At 35.0% G+C, this 21,462-nt stretch overlaps 1 protein-coding gene across 4 annotated transcripts in view; it reads right to left on the bottom strand.

Annotated features, from left to right (window-relative positions):
- The window catches only part of Myo9a (myosin IXA), a 186,638-nt gene that overhangs the window by 98,229 nt on the left and 66,947 nt on the right, over positions 1-21,462 (bottom strand). For all 4 annotated transcript variants that reach the window (XM_029543622.1, XM_021207762.2, XM_029543623.1 and 1 more), the window contains exons 11-15: positions 19,427-19,561; positions 13,141-13,262; positions 10,521-10,662; positions 6,027-6,222; positions 838-957 (exon numbers count right to left, since the gene is read on the bottom strand). In XM_029543622.1, the coding sequence (XP_029399482.1) occupies positions 838-957; positions 6,027-6,222; positions 10,521-10,662; positions 13,141-13,262; positions 19,427-19,561 (715 nt within the window). The remainder of the gene's footprint in view (positions 1-837; positions 958-6,026; positions 6,223-10,520; positions 10,663-13,140; positions 13,263-19,426; positions 19,562-21,462) is intronic.

Here is a 21,462-nt window from a genome sequence, read left to right as displayed (position 1 = left end):
TCCCAAGTGCTGGGATTAAAGGCATGCGCCACCATGCCCGGCTCTGAAAAACTCATTTTTATCACAATAGGAATACACCTAATTATTGTAACCACACAGTAGACCAAAGGACCTATTTCATGCAGACTAACAAAAAGCCAAGGAAGAAATGGAGACCAAGTGCATCTTTTATATCAATTTTAAACAATAAAGAGATATGTATTCTGAATGTTATTCTTTATTTTATGATGTGGTGATTTCTCTTAGACATAGAAAGTCTGAGTCAAGGTTTATATTCAACCTAAATGAATCCTCTAGAGATTCGAAATTGTAACATTGCTGATATAGGAATCAAACATAAGCAAGTACAAAATTTAGCCAGATATGAGGAAGCTTTGGGGAGTGTTGAATATCATAATCACTGTGTTAATTTCATGAATATATATATATATATATATATATATATATATATATATACATACATACATATATATATATGACTTAAAAAATTGTTCTCTTATTTTACTATAATTACTACATTGCACTAAAAGTTTCAAAAAGCAAGAATAAAATTACTGCTGATTTTTATGCAATTAGATACTTCCAAGATGAAATTGGAAACTAATTCAGTGATGGCTTAGATAATTAACAATGTGGTGTATAGCAAATGGGACAGTCAAAATCACCCACATTAAAGAAGAGGTATATCAGCAATTTCAAGAGAAAGCAATACAGTCTGCATAAAGAATTGTGAAAGGCATGTTCCTATGCAATCTCCACACATCCCTCATGAATACTCTTGATTTCCATTTCCAAATGCATTGGACAAGACAGGGTTAAGGAGACTTGAAGCCTTACTGTACTTCTCTTCCTTGCACCTCTGCAGAATCTCTAAGCTCCGCTGGTGGACTGGGTGTTGGAGAAAGCTAAAACTATCCATACTTTTCAAAATCGCACATGGTGGTGTATCATCATGTCCTTAAGAAGCAAAACAAAATAAAAAATGGAAAAAAAGAAAAAGACATTATGTAAGCCCAAACCAACAAGAGAATCAAACACAATGATGCCAACTATCTTGATATATTTTAAAATATTAAACAATGTGAATGATACTCCCCAACTAACAAATAATAAGAAAAAATATTCTTTTCAAATATGCCAAATGTCTATTTTATTAATCAAAGTATTCTGAGTTAATGCCTTATTAAAATTTCTAAATTAAAGTATAAGAAACATTTCAAACAAGTAGTATCATATGGTTGTTCTTGGAAAATTATTTCTTTCTGAAATATCTTTAGCATATAGTTGGCAACATTGATAGAATCTAAGAGAAATTATACCCAAACAAATATGAAAAAAGCTACCCTGTCTTTTACAAATCTGACAATCAGGCACACGTGTTTGGTCAATGTCTGCCAAGTGTGTGCTAAGAGTAAATAGTAGTATACCAGAGGGGGAGCCTAAGCAGCACTCTGCATTTATAAATCTGAAAAATAGCTGGAGAACCCATACCTCACTAATGGAAAAGGAGATAAAGTGAATTACAAGCAGGAAAGAGAAGAGACAAAAATAAAGACCAAAGCACTCAGATGAGTGCTAACCAAGTGAGTCATTTGAGCAGTAAGACATGGGGGAAGGGCAATTTCAATACCATAAATATCAGCAAGAAATTGATTTAAGATAGAAACAGAGTTTCCATATTTCAGAAAAGATGAATTCCTGAGTGTCATTCTCTCAAGAGATTACCTTAAGAGTACAGAGGAAAAATAGTGTATGTGTGTGGGGGAGAGGGGGTTGAAATGTCGTTATATTACACAGTATGCTATAAACAATTAAAATTTTATTAAAGAAAATAAAGAGTTATGGAGGAATGGTTACATTTAACAATTTTGCTTCTAAAAATGACTACTGTATAATCTAGGAACAAATCAAGTGATACATAGTAAACTGATTCTCCATTAGTACAGTTTATTGTACAATTAGGAATGGGTCTCAATGTCATAAATTATAAATAGTTCTCGATAGTCATTCATTCATTCAGTCATTTGGTTTTTCGAGACAGGGTTTCTCTGTATAGCCCTGGCTGTCCTGGAACTCCCTCTGTAGACCAGGCTGGCCTCAACCTCAGAAATCCGCCTGCCTCTGCCTCCCCAGTGCTGGGATTAAAGGCGTGCGCCACCATGCCCGACTTAAGATAGTCATTTTAAAGCTCAAAGAAATACTAATTCCAAAACTTCTGCAGAGTATTTTTATCTTATTGAAATTACATAACCTAGATTTCTAAATTTAGAAAATATTACCTACATTCATCAGCAAAAACACAATCTTATTAATCATCAGATAATACATAAATGTAATATCCTTTTTAAAAAGAGGAAATATGATTCAAGAATTTTATCAAACTGATAAAAACTAAAATGTTGTGTTAAAAAAACATCATTTAGCAGAGAAAATACCATTTTTTTCAACTTTTTTTTATTAGATATTTTTTTTACATTTCAAATGCTATCCCAAAAGTTTCCTATTCCCTCCCCCGCCCTGCTCCCCTACCCATCCATTCCCACTTCTTGGCCCTGGTGTTCCCCTGAACTGGGGCATATAAACTTTGTAAGACCTAGGGGCCTCTCTTCCCAATGATGGCTAACTAGGTCATCTTCTGCTACATATGCAGCTAGAGACATGAGCTCTGGGGGTACTGGTTAGTTCATATTGTTGTTCCACCTATAGGGTTGCAGACCCCTTCAGCTCCTTGGGTTCCTTCTCTAGCTCCTCTATTGGGGGCCCTGTGTTCCATCCTATAGCTGACTGTGAGCATCCACTTCTGTATTTGCCAGGCACTGGCATAGCCTCATAAGAGACAGCTATATCAAGGTCCCTTCAGCTTAATACATAAAAATTCCAACTTAGAAAGATCCATTTCAATCATTTTAACTAGCTGATAGTAAAAAAGCAACTTCTTTTTAAATGGATCACTTAGCAAAGGTGAGAATCAATAATTAGAAATATTTAAATATTCATAAAGATAGCTTAATGTCACTTCATTGTTGCAAGACACTTTAATAGAAAATACTCAATTTTCAATACCACCAGTAATTTACCCCCGATGGCTAGGTTATCAGACTAGCCTGCACATGGACAGTCAGGTAAAGTGCACAAGTTTGGGGAGTAGATAAAGAGGATACTGTGTGAACTATACTTATAATCCATTCAATCAATTGATAATATTGTTATATTGTTTGCTATATTTTTCTGGATTTGCTTGTTTTTTACTCCGTACTCATTTATACCCAATCTAATCTACAATGCCCTGCTTATGTTGTGTTTATCCTTTTATCCAAGCCTCCTTACAAACAGTAGAATGCTGGGTTAATTGCTTGACAAATTTAATTTATAATGCAGGTGTTTTGAAAGCAATAAAACCTTTCTATAAGCACTTTTTGAGCCATCTTTCATACACTGTGACATACTGTTTGGTTTTCTCCTAATAGTGCATAAAACACCTCTATCATGACTTCTGTAAATAATAATCATTTTCAGTCAAAACTTCCACGGTCCTCTGGCCCAAAAACAGAATGGAAGGACATAAATTGACCAAGCAGGGATTAGTACAGACTGTGTTTGTTTGTTCTTATCTCCAGCTCAAAGTATCTTCTACCTTTTTTTGTGATTTCTTTCTTGAACTTCTTGTTATTTGGAAGAATGTTTTATTTGCTTTCTACATATTAAGACATTTTTAGTTTTCTTTCCTTTCATCACTACTTTTTTATATCAAATGTTTTTAAATATTAGTTACAGTTGATATGAAAATTATAATTAACATAGTAATTTATATCTAGTCTAATAAACCATTTTAATTGCTCCAAAAGTGGCCCTTATCACTTTCTTTAGACTGTTACTATTAAACAAGTAATATCTTTTAAACAGTATGACCATCCGCATAGAATTAGAGTTATTACTTTAAACATCTGTCACTCAAATTGGAGTGCTAGAAAATGTAAAAATCATGTTTATTCCATCTTTTTGTAGTTGAGTATAATGGTGCTCTTTATTTCTTCCCTAATGTTTCTACTATCCCTTTTTAAAACTGTATTTATGTATATGTCTTTCCGTGTGTATGCGCACACTTGAGTGCAACTATTCCAAAAGCGGACAATTGATTTCCCCCTAGAGCTGGAGTTGCCAGTGGTTGTGAGCCACCTAACATGGATGCTGGAAACTGAAATCAGGTTCTCTGGAAAAGCAGCTAGTGCGCTTAACTGCTGAGTTACCTCTCCAAGCCATTACTATTGTCTTAACCATTTCAACCCCAAGCACTCCCTTTCATATTTCCTATGGGGGTGTGGTAGTTTGGACAGGAACAGTCCCCATAGGTGTATATGTTTGAGTGTTTGGTCCTTAGGGAATAGGGCTACTTGACAGAGTTTAGGAGGTGTGGCCTTGTAGGAGCACATGTGGCTTTGTTAGAGGAAGTATGTCACTGGGGGTGGGGTGGGGAGAGGACTTTGCAGTTTTAAATGCTCAAGGTAGGCCCACCCAGTGTTTCTCTGTCCCTGCCTATCTGGATGTAGAACTCTCAGCTACCTTCCCAGCACTATGTCTGCCTGCTTACTACCAGGATTCCAGCCATAACAACAATGAACTAAACCTCTGAAGCCAACCCCAATTAAAGGGTTTCTTTTATAAGAGTTGTTGTGGTCATGGTGTCTCTTCACAGCACTAGAACACTGACTAAGTCAGTGGGAACATCTACTAATAATCAAGTAAACTTAGCATTCCCTACGACTATTTTTTTGATTTTGTTGTTGGGTTGTTTTGTTTTGTCTTTGAGACAGAGTCCCTCTAAATACCCCTGGCTGTCCTGGAACTCACTATGTAGACTAAACTGGCTTGGAAGTTGAAGAGTGACTGACAACCTCCCAGGTGAAAAATCAGAACTGAAATTTAAAGGCGAACTTTGAAGGTTGTTTACTCCTACGACATACAAGTTAGTTTGGAAACACAGAAGCACTCGTATAGTCCTACTGAAAGGCATGCCTCAACTACATATAAATTAGAAGATTTTAACTATATACATTCCAAATGGCCACATGTGCCTATAAACTTGACTTCATGTACAATATAAAATGGAGTGTCTCAGGCTTAAAGGAAAAAGGAAGGACTCAGAAAAAAAAAATCATTTATAAAATTCAAACTAATAACTCAATAAACCAAGTTAACAGGTTAAGAAAAACAAAACAAAAAAACTTACTAAACAAATAATTCTTTAATAGGAAAGAAAAAATGCTCTTACAAAATTGGTCAATAGAGAAGGTGACTGGAGCAGGAAACTCTACCATATTATACTGCCTGACACTGTTTCTTAATTTGCTTTTTTATATTAAATTATGATTGAATTTGTAGAAAAAAATTAGAGATGGAAAAATGGAGAAAACACTAAAATCAAATTCTGAATCATTATATAATTATCAGCTTGCATTTTTGTTCATAACTACTACATGCCTTATATTCACTGTGATGATTTTAATGAGTAGCACCTGTATGCTCATAGATTTGAATACTTGGTCTTTAGTTGGTGAGATTGTTTGAGAAGAATTAGTAGGTATGACCTCTTCGAAGAGATGTCACTGGGGTTGGACTTTGAAGTTTGAAAAACTCTTTTCAGGCCCAGTTTCACTGTCTGCCTGCATCTTTCAGATCAAATGTGAGCACTTAAATATTGCTCTAAGCACCATGCTTGCCTACACCATAATGGCCATGGACTAATGCTCCAAAACTGTAAACATGACCCCAATTAAATGCTCCTCTTTATAACCAGCCTTCGTCATGGTGTTTCTTCACACAATAGTAACCCTAAGAAACTCATTATTCCTATCAATATCTATTAATGAAAATATAGCAACATAGGCCTACATACATACAGAAACATACATTCAATCACTTAAAGGTGTATGGTTTATCAGCTATGAAACATGATTACAGAGTATGGTAAGTAAACAGGACAAAATAAAAAGTATTATCATGAAAGAATACTAGCAAGAATGGCTTACCACTTTTTTTCTGAATATGTCTTTTCCCAGCTTCCCTGAAAGCAACCACAGCTCTGAAAAATGCTCGAAGAACTGCCCACCGGAAAACAGCTACAGGATCAATGCCAGTCATCCCAGAAACAAAAGCATTCCTGCTACTTCTCAGAAGAGCCACAATGTCTGGACGCATATGATCTGTATTTTTTTCCCGAAAATCCTATGAAAAAAGTACCAATGTTATTTCTGAAAAGAACTATTAAAATCAAGAAGATAATAGGTTTGAATGGTGGGGGTGAATAGAGATTATAGAACTGAATTCTATTCTGAGCTACCCGGGCCAAGTACCTTTTAAAAAGTGCCAGCTAATTCTGAACTACTGAATTATGTAAGAAACAGTGAATACTCTAATTTTATTATAGATTATTAGACAGTCAATTTGAAGGGGTATTCGATAAAATGGTAAGATAGCTAGAAGACTTAAAAGATCTACCTTGAAAAAAAACAAGGTAAAAGAGCACCTCACTTGTTCTTGATGGTGATCAGTGGACAGGTTAGACAAAAAGCAGTGAGGCCAGGTTCAGATCATATTGGAAAAAGCTGCAAGTGATAGGAAAATAGGCAAATAACATACTTAAGGCCTATAAGGTAGAGCTTGGTTTTATTTTGTCTCATTCAATGATAAAAGAATTAGAAAAGTAAAAGAACTGAATGCTAGCCAGTTGGTATAGTATAAATATCTGACCCAGAACAAAGACAGTGGTACAGAAGAATAAAGTACCTTTGTTATTTTTTTAGAGGAAATAGTTTTTTATTAAAATATATTTTTATAACAGCTTCCCCTCCCCCAACACCTCCCATCCTCCCCACTTCTGCACCCACACAAATCCACATCTATTCATTCATTCTTACATTAGAATAAAAACAGTCATCTAAAACGAAGCTGAGGAGGAGAAGAAAAATAAGCAAAGCTGATAGGAGCCTGATACAGCTGTCTCCCCCACCCAGAGCCCAACAAACACAGAGGGGGATGGAGGAGTCAGAAAAAGGACCAAGGAGCCAAAGGGGCCTGCAACCCCACAGGAAGAACAACAATATCAACCAAGCAGACTCCTGAGAGCTCCCAGGAACCAAAACACCATCCAAAGAGTACACATGGAGAAACCCATAGCTCCAGCCACACATGCAGCAGAGGACGACCCTGTCTGTCATCAATGGGAGGAGAGGCCCCCGGTCCTTCGAAGGCATGTCACCCAGTGCAGAGGAACACCAGGGCAGTGAAGCAGGAGCGGGTAAGTGGGTATGAGAACACCCCATAGAAGGAGGGGAAGGGGGACCTTTGTTATTTTTGATACCTATAATTTTTACTTTTCTATTGTCAGCTATTTTCTAATATACTGTGTTTATATTGTTATGTATTAAAATAGAACATTAGACTTTGATGATTTTGTTTCAATTTTGGCAGGGTTTCTTTTGTTTTGAGACAGAGTATCACTGTGTAGTCATGGCTAGTCCTAAAACTCATTATGTAGATTAGGTTGACCTGAAATTTACATAGATCCCACTACCTCTGCCTTGGGAAGTACTGGGACTAAAGGAATGTGCCACCACTCCCAGAAGCTTTTTAGTTTCTTTATTGTTCTTTTTATTGTGCTGACTTCTGATTTTTATCTCGTCCTTCTCATTCTATTGGGTTCAATGTACATTTTTACAAGTTTCTTGAAATGGAAACTGATATACTTTTCATCCTAATATCTTGCCTTAAATGACTTAACTGTATTCTACAAACTTTAAAATACTACAGCCCTAACTATTCAGTTGAAAATATGTCTTATTAGAATGACAAAAGTAGTTTTAGTTGTGATTTTTCTGGATTGATTCATCAACTCATTGGAAGAGTTTTGCTTAACATTTAAATACATGGTAACTGCCTAAGTTACCCTATAGCACATAATTGAAGTAATTGTTTTAAAAGTTTTGCCTAATTTTTCTGTTTGATGGTTTGTGTGTGTGCCCTGTAACACAACAGTAGATTTGTGTACAGCTACTTTTGTTTTGGTTTTGGTTTTGGAGACAGGGTTTCTCTGTGTAGCCCTGGCTATCCTGGAACTCACTTTGTAGACCAGACTGGCCTCGAACTCAGAAATCCGCCTACCTCTGCCTCCCAAGTGCTAGGATTAAAGGCAGGCACCACCACTACCCAGCTGTCTACAGCTACTTTTACTTAGTTATAGCTTTTGCAGCTAGGAATTACACTTAGAGCATCACACATACTAGATGAGTACTCTGCCACTGCTACAATCTCAACTCTACAATTACTTTTGGTCTATCTCTACTTGCTATAGTCTGAATCAAAATTACTGGTTATAAATAACTATTGATTAACATTTTATCAACTAGACACTTTTCTTATTGTGAAATATCCCTTTTTATCTTGAGTAATAGCTCTAGCTTCTTTAGTGAGTATATAATTTCACCTTTTAATCACCTTTTAGTTTCAATCTACTCAATAACATACTTAAACATCAGAGAAACAGGTGTGTACACTATATGATAAATGTCCCCCCAAATCTTGGGCATTTGCATATTGGCTCCCACTTGGTGATGCTGTCTGGGTAGGTTCATGAGGTATAGTCTTGCTGAAGTAAGCCAGCAGAAGTCAGGTTGTGAGTTTAAAGACTCACACCATTTCTTGTTCCAACTCTCGGCTTTGTGCTTGCAGTTAAAGACATGAGCAACTCAGCTTCACCTTCAGCTGCCATGCCTGCTGCTTCCCTACCATGATGGACTCTTACCCTTCTGGAATGGCAAGCCCAAATAAACGTTTTCTTCTACAAAGCATTTTGATCATGGTGTTTTACTCCCACACTAGAAAAGTAACTACAACATCATCTAACAACAGGATTGCTTTGTTTTACTTTATAAATTATATTTAAAATCTGCTTCTCACCTGTGTATTCCATCTCAGATATGACATCTCAAAGAGATTAAATTACCTCACACCATAAAATATTCATTTATAACGTCTATAAAGTATATGGAGATCTCAACACTATACCTTATATAAGGTTTTCTCCATTTCTACTGCTACTCTTATGGTTCAATTTAATATTTCACCTCAATTTAAAAGGGGAAGGAGGTAAAAATCTGCTTTAATAGTTTCACAGTTCCTATAATTTCAACAAAAAACTATACTCCAGCAGTGAGGTTGTTAATAAACACCTGCAACTGAAGCACTAAGAAGGCTGACACAGGACTGTTACTAACAGTATGCGTTGTACAGGGACTCCTGAATTTCATTAAAAACAAAACACCCAAGCTCCTTTAATGTGGCCTAGAAGCAGTTCAAGATTTAACCTAATGTCACTAAAATATCTCACTTGTCCTGAAAAGTCTCATCTCAGTGACCTTTTACACACTATTTCAACATACGTAACTCCTTTCTTATTTTATGACCTATAATTCACTATCTCAACTCACCAGTGCAAACTTTACTTTAGTTCAGCTCTTAAAGAGTTTTAGAGAAATCCTTGTAAATTTACAAACAAAAAGGTAATTGCTTCATTACTTTAACTCACAGAAAAATTTATACAACATAGCTAGAAATAAATATGATATATGCTATGCATATGATACACATACTTACAAATCTGTCTAGCTTATTACTATATAATAGCAAATACTGAACAGGAAACTGACATATACTGTTTAATAAATAATTATTTAAAAGATGAATCAGTAAATGCAACAATTAATTAGGATGTCTACCACAGCTGGACATGGTGACACATCTAAATAATCCTAGCCTCTTAGGATAAGAGGCAAAATTAGGAGTTCAAGGATATCCTCTGCTACACAGAAAATTTGAGACTAAGTACATGAAACTGTCTCAAAAACAGAAAACAAAACTCAATGAGTCAGTGACTTATATCATTTCATTACTGCATTACAAGGAACTAAATATCACAAGTGGCAAGTTTAAGCTTCCCAAGATTTAAGAGTTAGCCATCTCATCAGTTACATAAAATACTTGGAAGAGTTAATATACCTAGTAAGAATGAAAGCTCACAACTACCTAATGGTGCTCAGAACAGAAGCTTCTAAAAGACCGTTATGAGTATCATTAAAGGAAAACAAATGAATTATGAGGATGAACAATGAGTTTGAGACACACAGACACTATCTGTTCTAGATTTTAAAAGTTCACTAAAACAACCTAATAGGTTTATCTACAAAAGAAAACCAGCAGAAACATTATTTAAATGGTAATATACTGAAAAGTAGATCTCGATTCTAGTTCTATCCTTACAAAATATCTCCAAAGGCTACTAATCCAGAGCCTCCAAAAACTACAAGAAAGGGCACTATGCCAGAAATAGTAATGATACATCTGGGGGAGGAGTTAGGGGTGTAGTTATGATCTGAAAACAATATTTACATGCATAGAATAAAAATGTTCTATATTTTAAAATACATACCTCTGGTCTAAAGCCATATTCAATTAAGAAACTTACTGACCTTTACTCCATATTTTACTTTTCCAGCATAATGCTTTATGATAAAAGCAGGCTCCATCACAGCTGGAAATTCAATGTAAGAATTTTCTTCATGTTGATGCTTAAACTTGTCAAGTAATGTTTGATTTGTAGCCTGTGGAAAGCTGAATTGAACAAATTATGTGAAAGATACAGTCTTTTATAAGGCATAATATTAAAACACATTGTGCTGTCTAATATACAACTAATGAAAAGTTTTTACCTACAGTATCTAATCAGATTCTTTTCTTTTTTTGGCAGGTGTGGGAGAAGAGAGGAATGGGAGTGAGGCTTACTATGTAGCCTTGGCTGGCCTGAAACTTGAAATGTAGACCAGGCTGGCCATGAACTCCCAGGAATCCACTCTCCTGAGTGCTGGAATTAAAGGTATGTGCCACCGCACCCAAGTAATATCAGACTATTATAACAAGCTAAAGAACTGAGGTTCCTATTTTATAGATGTGGAGTAACACTTTACAGTTAGCCCGAGAAATTAACCCAAGTCACTTGGTATTAAAACTTACACTGTGCAGAAATACTGTACAGCTCAAAGGAAAATAAAAACCAAAATCATATGTTCTTTGGGGTCAATTATCCTTCAAAAAGGAAATAATCTCTGGTTCCTCAATAGATAGATCCTTAAAGTACATACTCATTTTTTGTTTCTTATTTTCTCACACATGAATAAGGAAGAACTTTCCTATCTATATCAATTACTGTGTTAGAATGTTGAAACAGGGCTTACTTGGGGATTTTAGTGGGACTCAGAAAATAGAATAAAGTTTCCCACAGAAATGGGGACCTCTACTAGAAACTGGGTTTGATAATTTTTCTTACATTCTAGAAAAAGAAATCTTCTATTTTTTGTTCATCCCCAGAAACTTTCTATAAAGTTGAGTTTGAGGACCACAGACTAACTTATCTGGGAGGACATTACAAAATATGAATTCAGGTTGCTGATGGACACTGTTGCCCACTTTTTCTCATACTCACAGTGAGGATCAGCACCAAAAAAAAAAATCAGAACAGACAGATTTGATAGACTTGTAATTCAGACAAAAAAGATCACATTTCAAGTTAAAGCAAAGAACTATTTAGCACCAAGTGGATTATATGGTGATAAGAGGCATTGCAGGAACTGGCTAAGTTCCAGGACACTGAAGGCTCACACATATAGAAGAGATTATTCAAACAGAACGTTCTACAAAACTGTTTCCCCAAGAACTGACTACCCATGACTGCTGTTTAGAAACTACAGCCAAGGATAAACAGGTACAAACAGGAAGTTTTACACCAAATGAAGTTTTTAGTGTCACCCACGTAATGAAGGTTTTGCAAAGATATAAAATATGAGTTATGGGATTATGAGAGAATCTACGAGATTTCTCTTAGAAACTTTGATGTTTAAAAAAAAAAGTGTATCCGAAATTATTATTCATTTTATTTTTTTAAATTTATTTTAATTTATTTCTTATACTCCATATCATTCCCCACCCCACCCCCCATTCACCCTCGGACTGCTTCACATCCCATACCTCCTCCCCACCCTACCCCATATATTTCCTGTATAAAACTTAATTCAAAGACTAACAAATAAGATAGTTTAATGGGTAAGGCATCTGCTTCCAAGCTTGAAAATCCCAATTTGATCTGGAGGATCCATGTGATGAGAGAAACTCGTCCTACATGTTGGCCTTTGACCTCCATATAAACACAATAGCACACACACATACTTAACCCTCAAATAAAATGTAAATAAATAAATAAAACTCAATTTAAAGGCTGTGTGAATTATTACATCCCTGTAATGTCAGCACTCAGGAGGCAGGGAAGGAAGATCTCAACTGCAAGAGTAGACCAGGTTACATAACAATACCCTGTCTACAGGACAGAAAAGAGGGAGAAATGGGAGAAAAAAACTTTTTAAAAAAAAATGTGCATCAGGATGTGACCAGTGTTAAGTTTCCCATTATCTAGTAGATGGCTCTACATTCATGCATATTTGGGCAGAATTATATAGACTTAGTGAATAATCAAAACAAAACAACAGCTAAGTGTACAATCCTTTAATTCCAGTATCTGGAAGGCAGAGGCAGTGGATCTTCCATGCCAACAAAAAAGTGGGGGAAGAGGACAGGACATGAAATTTGGAATGTTAGAGATAATATGGAGTTGGAGGGGGGAAAAAAGGGTAGATGTAATCATATTTCATTTCATAGACTATGAAGTTCTCAAGAATAAAGAAGTGAGTATCAAATTTTCTAAGAGAAATCTGGAAAAAAATTGTTCAAGAGTAAAGCACAATCTATTACACAAAAATGTATTTTTTTTCCAGACACATACAGAAAAACCACAAGTCTATTTGAAACATTATCAGAGCGCTTACCTTTACTTAGATATAAGCTGGTTGGTGGTACATGCTTGTACAGCTAACACTGGGGAGCCTAAGACTAAGGACTGCTATGAGTCTGAGGCTACTCTGGGACTGTAGCAGCCCTAATTCCAACTGGCCAGAGTTACATAGCGAAGCTCTGTCACAAATAAAGGTGAAGCACTCAAAAAGCATAATGGTCAAATATGAAACTAAAAAGCACTATACTCACTTGCTTTCTTCATCCAAAAGATGGAGCAGTCCTGTTGGTTTTTTGCTAATAAGATTTATGCAACAAGTATTATCAATATAATCTATGTTATGCCAACTGATACCTTCAGTTCTATATTCCTCCTAGAAAAAGCAAAATATCAACTTATCTTACAGAAAATAATAGCATATGACAAAGTTTTAAGTAAGCTTCAGTTACATGTGCTTTTATCTAAATTATCTCACCTATGATTCTGATCGATCGGCATGTCTGTTTCTGCACATGTTTTTGTTATTATGACTCTTTACTATAACTTGAAATCAGGTATAGTGGTATCACCATCATTCTTTATGGTGAGGACCATTATGGCTACTTGGAGTCTTTTGCACTTCTGTGTGAATTTTAGGATCGTTTATTTCTGCGAAGAGTGAACGCTGGTGACTACAATGAATTTGCACCTCACTTCTGACAGTATGGCTATCTTTCAACAGTAATCCTTCTAATTCTTGATCATGAAAAATCATTACATGTGTAGGTGCTTCCAGTTCCTTTGTTGTACAGTATTCTCAAGACCTCACTGTACAAGTCTTTCACTTCCTTGGTTAGGTTTATTCTAAGGTGTTTTTTTCATCTGAGATAATTAAGAATGGAATTATTTCCCAGACTTATTTGCTGACCATTTTCCAAGGTTTTAGGAACAATCTCATATTCTTAACATGAAAATTTTCTAATAGGTTTAAAATTAACTATTAACATCAGCTACACCCCCACAGCATGCCAGTTAACTGTGGCTAGTTTCTAGTTCATTCACCTTTTAAACTATTAAGCATATTGGTTTTGGTTTTGGTTTTCTGGAGGGAATTGTTTGGTAGCAGTGTGTGCTGAACTTTGGGAATCTCACACATGTTAACATGGGGATAGATAATATATCCCCAGCCTTAAAGGGGAATTTTTTTCCTTTTTTTTTTTTTTTTTTTTTTTTTTTTTATTTTTTCTTTTTTCTTTTTTTTGAATACAGGTTTTCTCTGTTTAGCATTGGCTGTCCTGGAGCTTGNAATATATCCCCAGCCTTAAAGGGGAATTTTTTTCTTTTTTTTTTTTTTTTTTTTTTTTTTTTTTGGTTTGGTTTTGCTCTTGTTTTTGAATACAGGGTTTCTCTGTTTAGCATTGGCTGTCCTGGAGCTTGTTCTGTAGACCAGGCTGGCCTCAAACTCAAGAAATCCACTGGCCTCTGCTTTCCAAGTTCCAGGATTAAAAGAGTGTGTCACCACCACCTGGCTTATAATTTTATTATAGTATTAAAATATGTGTTAATATTTGGGAAGCTGACCCTTGCTTTATGGTCCAAAATAACACAAGCATTACTTTTGTAAATATGTATTCTTCAGATAGGGTTCAATATGCTAAATATCATTTAGTGAGTCTCAATAACCAGTTAAGTCCAAGGTAACTGTCCATATTGATATGCAAGGCAGAGAGCAATGGATATCCATTAAATGTTTGTTAAGTTATTCAAGATAATAAGTTAAAATATCCCATTTATAGCTGTAAGCTATATTCCTCATTATACTTTTATTAATTTTTGCTTCATGCATTTTGAAGATATTTTATCTGGTACCTATAAATTTGGGACTGCACTTACTTTAAAAAACTGTTCTTAGCATTATAAGCTATTTCCTTTTACACTTAATAATAAAGCTACACATAGTTTCTGTTAATGTTTGATAAACTTTATATGCCTTTTTTACTTTTAGCTTTGAGTATAATGTTTGGACTGCCTCTGATAAACTGTTTGCGATTCATCAATCTAACGACTGTTAGATACTAAAGCAATCAACTCATATAAGCTGAAAGTGCTCACTGGTACCTTACTATTTCTTCTTTCACTCAATTATCCTCTTTTCTCAGCATTCCTTCTCATTTTGTTGCCCAGGTCTTCCCAAAATGCTGGATAACACATACGTCTTCAGTCTTGGGCAGTTCTTCTATAATTCTTTTGTTATTGTTTGGATTGCTTTGGTATTTTTGCTTTACTTAGAAACTACATTATTTTGGCAAATATTTTATATTTACTTACTATTTTGTGGATATTCTAGAAATTATAACATGCATCTTTAACTTATCAATGTTTAACACAAATAAAACTTTCTATAACTTACAGTTAATACAAAGACGTCACAACTTTATGTACATGCTATTGTCTGTGTATATTTTAAGTCTATTTAAACATTATAAAATTCCATTTCTGTCAAGTTTAGTAGAATAGTCTTTTACATTCACCTACTTTAAAAAGCAATTTCACTGTTTTTCCTTCAATTTTAACAATTGTACTATAATAAGAATTATGATAGGAATATAACTAATACACAGGCCTAAATAATGAGCTTTACTTTTATTTTTTGATCATTGAACATTTTATTTTTATTTTTTTTTTTAAGTTTTTATTTTTTTTTATTTTTTTTTATTATTATTATTTTCTTTATTTACATTTCAAATGCTATCCCAAAAGTTCCCTATCCCCCCCCCCCGCCCGCCCCTGCTCCCCTACCCACCCACTCCCACTACTTGGCCCAGGCCTTGCCTTGTGCTGAGCTTTACTTTTAAGGAAAATATCCTACTGTCTTCTGTCTCCTGTGTTTACTCTGAAGAACTTACTACTGCTACAAACACACACACACACACACACACACACACAGTGAGTGAATGAATGAATGAACAAACGAACGAACAGGGGGTTTGGGGAAGAGGTGACGTGTTTCATAGCCAGGATTGTTGGTTAGACTCCAGACATGATGTTCCTTGAAAGAGAACTGAGGTTTTTTTGTTGTTTGTTTTTGGAAGTATCCATTCCTTCAAGCAATCCTTACAGGGTAATACTAATAGTTTTGGAATAACTGAAGGAACTCACATAGTACCCAAGAGAATAAATCCTACAGAAATATAAAGGATATGGCAAGTATCTATTGTGAATTAATCCCCAACAGGCTTAAAAGTATCTGAACTAAATCAGTGGTAAGTCAGGGACATTCATGAGCTCTCAATTACTACACTGCATCCTTGGCACTCCCAAACATGCACAAGGATTGCATTTTACTGGGGAAAGGTGAAGACTGAATCTGACCTTAAAGCTGCATCAAGGTCCTTGCCCTGAAAAGAGCAGAGTAGATGAGGCAGCTCAAGAGATATAGACCATGACAAGCTGAGACCACACTGTTGTAAAAATATTTAATCTCAATACAGGATTTTTACCCTCCCTTTGACCACTTGGTTTGTGAGTAAAAGATACATTTGACCTTTATATTTATAATGAGCCTCAATCAGCACAGACTTAGGTAGATATTTATCCTCTATGCTATTATGTCTATTTCCTATCTAATAATTTTTTATTATATAATTTACCATGTTTTCTCTGGGCTGCTCTTAGCTGACTCACGTGGCCATTATTTTAAGATTCTCAGCCCAATGGAGGCTTCTCTTCGCTCCACCTTTTCCTCTTTTTCTCTCATGGTTTTCTCCAACCCCAAGCCCAGGAACCCTAAACCCCACATTATGTCTCTTCTGACCAGCTACTGGCTGCTGCCATCTTTATTTACCAATCAGGAAACTTGGAAGACAAGCTCACATAGCATCACCTGGGTCTATGTGTGGTCTCTGGAAACAACGAATATTTAGCATAGCAAAAGACCAAACCTGAACAATTTTTTTTGTCTAATTGAAAAGGCTCTTTTTTTATAATAATAAACATACAGTATGAACAATTATGGAAATTATTAGGTATAAGTTACATTTTTAGGTATAAGTTACATTTAAATGTCCAGTCTGTTTGTATTTGGCAACTTAGGTAAGGTATTTTACCATCTATACTATCGTAATGAGTTTAAAGTTTTATCTATATCATTTATTATTTTAACCTGTATTACCATTTTAAAAACATCTTTTTACACCTATAACATCTTTTTAAATCCTAAACAGCATAAGTCTAATTGGAAGACTATAACTCTCTAGTCTTTAATCCCATCCGAGAATTGAGAAGGTATAAATATTATTTGAGTATGCAGGAAGCATAGGAACGCAGTTTCTAGGATGCTGTAGCTCTTTCTCGCTTATTTTATTCCTAATGGGTACCATGCCCTCTGAGTGCACTAAGCTGGAAGTTAACAGTGACCATGGGTTTCTACTTTGCTCTTTGAACCCTTATCACTGGCTCAGCAACCTTTTACCAAAATAGGAAAACGTTTTTAGAAAGAAAGCAACCTTCAACTTCTGGGCTCCCTACACAGGTTTGTTCCTAGGTTTTCACTTATCTGAAAGTAAACCAATGACTTAAAGTTCACTCTTTTTAGTTTTATTGTTTGCAGTTTTATTAGGATGTGGAGTAGAGTGGGATGAGGAAGACTATCCTCAAAGACAATGGTAATCTGGCACCACCAATCTGCCATAAAAACAAAAATTGCTAGGTACAAACTCCTCAGTAAGATTACAAAGCTCCAAACTTTTTGTTTTCGGTGATTACCACAATGCCTGACATATGTAATTCAATTGTCATTCAATTCACTAATAAATCAATGATGGTTAAGGGTAATTCAGAGCATGTAAAGGAAAGAAATGGGCAACATTAGAAATGCTAATATGAGCATTTTCAAATATCAGATACCTTTCAGTTTGTCTTTTATTCAACATGATTCTGAATCAATCACCAAGACTACTTCAACTGACCTAAGTTCGACCCAGAGAATCTCCACATAGTCCTTTGACTTCCATATATTCATACCACTAGGCACACAATCACACACATAAGAATTATTTTGGGCTGGAGAGATGGTTCAGTGGTAAAGAGCACTGACTGCTCTTCCAGAGGACGTGAGTTCAAATCCCACCAACCACATGGTGGCTCACAACCATCCATAATGAGATCTGACGCCCTCTTCAAGAGTGTCTGAAGACAGCTACAGTGTACTTACATATAATAATAAATGAATAAATCTTTAAAAAAAAAAGAATTATTTCTAAAACTTCAATTACATTGAATAGTTTAAGCAGTCATCAAAGTAGCAAGCCCTAAAACATTTTACACAACTACAAAAAAACAAACAACAAAACCAGCCAGAAAGGTGGTTCAGTAAAAGGATCTTGCCGCACTCTTTATGATCTGAGGTCAATTCTTACAATACACATAGGTAGAGGAAGAGAACTGAATCCATGAATCCATGAGGTTTTCCTCTAACCTCCCTCCACCTGTGTGCCACAGCATGTATCTATACATACATATACATCCATACAAGTGCATGCACACATACACACACACATACAAATAATAATAAATTTTTAATTTTTAAGTTAGCATATAGAGCAATAAACTTTACTACAGAATGTATATACATATCATTAAACTTTGCAGAAGCTAGCTGGTAGAAATTTCTTCAAAACTATTCAGTAGACCTACTAATTATTTGGGTTTTGCATTCACTTTCCATTAGTTAGCATTTAAGTTGATTGTGATTAATCTTGGTAGAGTTGCCTATGTCATTACTAAATAAACTAAAATTCGGGTTATAAACTGGGTCTAAAACTGATTTCAAACTAAATTTGGAGGAAAACCCCACATCTTTTGGGTCCTCTTCCCATGATAATTGTAATAAAAACTAAATTGTCGTCACTCTTAAGATTCTCAAAAGAAATGCGTTTGTGGTTTTCTTGGTTTATTTATTTTTACTTTTTAGATTTATTTTAGGTATATGAATGTTTTGCCAGCAAGTATTTATGTGTACCATATATATGCCTGGTACTCAGAGAAGTTAGAAGAGGGTGTTAGACCCCTTGGAACTGAAGTTACAGATGTGTGCTAGGAACTAAACCCTGGTAATCAGCGAGAAAAAAAAAATAAAAAAAAAAAATACTCTAAATTGCTGAACCATTATCTCCAGCCCCAGAAAACACCTTTGTATCCACACTCTGCTCCTCAAGAGTCTTTGATGTATATAAGAAGTGGAGACCAAAGCAGTTAAATAAATACTAAAGATAGTAAGTGACCACATTCAATAGCAACAAATATACAACACCCTTCAAAAGGATGCATTAAAAAAGATGCATGACTCATCCAAAAATACATGTAAACAAACACAAATTACAAATACATCTGGCAACTATTAAAAAAAAATCTGTATAATATAGCTGAAAAGCTATGCTCTGATTTGTCATTTCCTTTATAGTGATATTACCATGCTGAATCAAAATGCAGGCTAGAAAAGAGTTATGAAATTGATTCAAAAATTTAAGCAGGAGGGTAACTATATATTTAGATACTCACTTGCTCCAACTTAAAGATATGCTGATTAAAGTAGTGCTGTAAACGTTCATTAGCAAAATTAATACAGAACTGTTCAAAACTATTGTTTTCATAATCTTCAAACCCAAAAATATCAAGAACACCAATGGACAAAGTCTGGAAAACAAGAAAATTTAATTTAAGTAGTAAAATAATCCTTTCTGTAACAGTTCTAGTTCTGTCCAGTATTGAAATAAAATTTACAACAATCTGTTAATCACTGATGTAAATCACCAGATAAAACCACTGTAATAGGAAAATATACTTCATTCTAATTTTGGAAGCATATTTGGGGGCTAGAGAGATGGCTCAGTTATTAAGAAAACATACTGCTTTTGCAAAGGGCCCACATTCTTTCCCTGCACCCACATCAGGTAATTGTAAAATCATAATGAATTATAGCTTCAGGGAATCTGATACCTCTGGCATTTGTGATATTGAATACACACATACATGCATATACACGCACGCGCGTGCGCGCGAACACACACACACACACATGCATGTATAACTAAAATATAATTCTTAAATTTAGAAATATTAACTGCGATGATACCTGTATAATTTATTAGAAATATTTTTTAATATAAGGATATCACTGGACTTAGAACTGAGTGGATTTTTAGGAAAACTGACTTGTGACAGATTGTTAAACATGTAAAATGGCAATCAGAGCATATTTTATTTTCCTGTTACAGTGGTTATCATATGATAATTTACATCAGTGTTTAACAACTTTTCTCAAATTTTAAAATAACAATTAGTTATCAAGAACTGATTAAAGAGATTAGATTTTTAGGAGTAAGGGGGATGAGGGAGACATCACTTTAACTCATCAATAGCAATGTAGTTGTATGTTCTTAACTATCTAAGAACTCATAATTTAGGGTCTTAAGGTTAATAGGCAAACTAACTTGAAGTAAGCTTTGTTTCCATTGTAAGGATTTCTTTAATAAGACAAATTTGAACATATGTAATTTTTATACTACAGTATCAAAATACACAAAGGACAGGGTGAATGGCTATTATCTTAATTTGAGAGTCAAGAAATCCCAAATAAACTCAAACATTCTTAAGTCCTATGATAGAACAGAAACAACAGGTTATGAGAAAATCAAAAGGTTACATAAGTCAAAGATCAGCAAGATAAAAGTACTTCTGGTTATGACAAGAAAACTATGCAATTCTTAATTTGGTATCAATAACGATTAATTAATTTTGCAATCAGCATTAAATTAGTAGGTATACAAGATAGCTCAGCAGGTAAAGGCACTTGACTCCAAACCTGATGACCTAAATTCTAGCTGCAGAATCCACCTCATGGAAAGAGAGAACTGACTCTCAGTTCTCCTCTGACCTCCAGACAGATACAATAAAATAATCAATCAATGTAAAGAAACTAAAAAAAAAAAAAAAACCACTCTAGAGTTAGAGGCACGAGGAATGTGAGTCAAAGCCAGCATGAGCATCATAGGGATGCTGTGTCAAAAAAATAAGTAACGTTGAAAACCATCATTAGCTCTAAAAGGGAATTAACCCCACACATCCCGCAGGTACTAACAGAAACAGTAAGCAAACTAATATGATAAACATACAGGACATTTTGAAAATGTATCAAGAGAGTTTTACTTAATAGGGGCTACTGAAAAATCTAGATACATAAAAGGAAATAATGTCCTTCACAAATAAGTTCACTGAATAATAAGACTGAGATTTAATTTTATAACTATGGAACTACTTGAACTATAAAAAAATTAAGAATAGGGGCTGAAAAAATGACTTAGAGGTTAAGAGCACTGACTGCTCTTCTAGAGGCCTTAAGTTCAATTCCCAGCAACCACATGGTGGCTCACAACCATCTGTAATAGTTTCCAGTGCCTTCTTCTGATTTGTCTGAAGACAGTGAGCTTGTATTCTTAGACATAAGATCAATAAACCTTTTCAAAAATAAAAGAAAAGGGCTGGTGAGATGGCTCAGCAGGTAAGAGCACCCGACTGCTCTTCCGAAGGTCCTGAGT

This window comes from Mus pahari, chromosome 10 (assembly GCF_900095145.1).
Source record: "Mus pahari chromosome 10, PAHARI_EIJ_v1.1, whole genome shotgun sequence".
NCBI classification, from domain to species: Eukaryota; Metazoa; Chordata; class Mammalia; order Rodentia; family Muridae; genus Mus; species Mus pahari.
The sequence above is the reverse complement of the archived record's forward strand: the minus strand, read 5'-3'. Positions and strand labels throughout refer to the sequence as shown.